A 1,928-nucleotide genomic window follows, 5' to 3' on the forward strand; every position below is an offset into this window, starting at 1 on the left:
GTTGTCCAGTAACGATACCTAATGATCCAGTCATGGATGCTATGGATGCCGCAACTCCAAACTTGGATCTTGAAGTATGGTATCCATATGACAGTACCGCTGAATTCGAAAAAGAATGTATGTATGTTCATTATAAAGATTTAATAGATATTTTTCTTTACTTGAACCAATATTTTGAGTAATTTTCTTGTTTTTTGTTTTTAGATAATATAAAAAGTGATTCAGGGAAAAGGCAAATAATTATAAGTGATGATGAGGATGATGCCGTGCCTGATGTGCCTAAAAAATTTGATACTTCAAAACTCATCAACACGAAGATAATAAAATCTAATTCAAATGATATAGTAAATATAAGCAGAAACGTCAACAATTCTAAAGTAGCTTTTCAGCCTGATGTAGGCAATGAACTTAAAAATATACGTGACGAAAAAGAGTTACGGTTGATAAAACTTCGTGAAGGTATTGAACAGCAACGGGAACTGTATGCTATAAAATTGAAGGTTGCAGATGCTGAATTGAAAATTACATTGCTGAAACTTTCCTTAACAGAAGAGACAGTCCAACTGCAATCTGAGGGAACTGTGATTACAGAGTAATCTTGTGATATTTAATTAAGCTTTCATATGTTACCAAAGAGTTATGTGTACTAAATGATTTAAATTATATTATTAAGTCTAATAAGTAGATTGAGTATATGGTATGAGTTCCTTTATCACTTAAATATGTTCAAAAAATTTATTAATTTTATTTGCATGTTTTGGAACAATAACAAAATTGTTTACTTTTATAAAATGATTGATATTAATAAAATTAAGTTACTCAATATATTTACGAAAAGATTTATTTCTTAGCAATATTTTCTATGAAAAATGTCTTGTTATAAAGGCAGTTCTATGAGCAAGTCCAATACCATCTTCTTCATGATTGTAAATAGCCTCAAATACATCGTCGTATACGTCCTGTTCTGGAATTTCATCAAGTTTATGTTGAATACATATATTATGTAAAACAGCAGTCGCACATATAATTGCAACGGATGTGCTTAGTTTAGTTCTTAAACTGTAATATAAACATGGAAAGCGGCGCTTCCACATTCCGAACAGTTGTTCAATAGTGACTCTGGTCCGCTTATGTGCAGTGTTGTATCTGAGTTCTGCATCACTTTGAGGCCTTAATACAGGAGTGAGTAAATATCTGCGGCACGCATATCTGCTGTCTCCTAATAAAATACCATCGAGATGTCCTAATTCAAAACGACATCGCACACCACTTCGATCAAATATCAAGGCATCATGTGCAGAACCAGGATGTCTCACAACTATATCTAGGATTTCTCGATTTGGTCCAGACACAACCTATAACGGCAAATAAGTCTCAAGTGGTTCATTAAGTCTGTTTCTTTTTCCAGACTTATTATACACAGACAATTCATCTTTTTGTCTTTTTCTTTCCACGTTGGAAAAAAAAGAGACAAAATAAACAGTGCAAGAAGTTAAAAAAGACAAGCCTATTATTTTCGTATTCTTATGCAAACTATTATAAATACGTAAATTGAAAAATATACCTGTACATTGAAAGAGAACCATCCTTTTCGGTTCCGAAATATTTCTCCATTGTGTTCTCCAGGATTAGCAATGCGTATGTGTGTACAGTCAATACATCCTATTACAGAAGGAAAATTGGCTATCTCGTAAAATTGATTCATATATTGTCTTCGGCGCTCTTGTGTGGAGAACGTGATGTACTGCCCTAAATGTGAAGCTATAATTTTTGACACTCTTGTAACAATACGCGACACTGATGCCTGACTGACTCCTTGAATATCGCCACTAACAATCTGGAAGATAAGTATGTAAAAGATGCGATAAATAATAAATGTACAAGGCTGGGCATGTATATGAAAAACTTTTATTTGAAAAACAGTATTC

The 1,928-nt window shown here is 32.9% G+C and overlaps 2 protein-coding genes across 2 annotated transcripts; one reads left to right on the forward strand and one right to left on the reverse strand.

Moving 5' to 3' along the window:
- Positions 1-5: 5 nt before the first annotated feature.
- Positions 6-629, forward strand: LOC108766592 (uncharacterized; the record flags this gene model as incomplete). Its single annotated transcript, XM_018516017.1, has 2 exons — positions 6-117; positions 205-629. Coding segments are annotated over 2 exons (504 nt in total), but the record flags the coding sequence as incomplete, so codon positions are not given.
- Positions 630-860: 231 nt separating this feature from the next.
- On the reverse strand, positions 861-1,915 carry LOC108766671 (putative nuclease HARBI1). Its single transcript, XM_018516133.1, has 2 exons — positions 1,565-1,915; positions 861-1,355 (listed from the first exon to the last, which is right to left on the reverse strand). Exons 1-2 carry the CDS (start codon positions 1,703-1,705, stop codon positions 861-863), a joined length of 636 nt encoding a protein of 211 aa, XP_018371635.1. The 5' UTR covers positions 1,706-1,915.
- Positions 1,916-1,928: the final 13 nt, after the last annotated feature.

Source organism: Trachymyrmex cornetzi, unplaced genomic scaffold (genome assembly GCF_001594075.2).
Source record: "Trachymyrmex cornetzi isolate Tcor2-1 unplaced genomic scaffold, Tcor1.1 C3933810, whole genome shotgun sequence".
In the NCBI taxonomy this organism is placed as follows: Eukaryota; Metazoa; Arthropoda; class Insecta; order Hymenoptera; family Formicidae; genus Trachymyrmex; species Trachymyrmex cornetzi.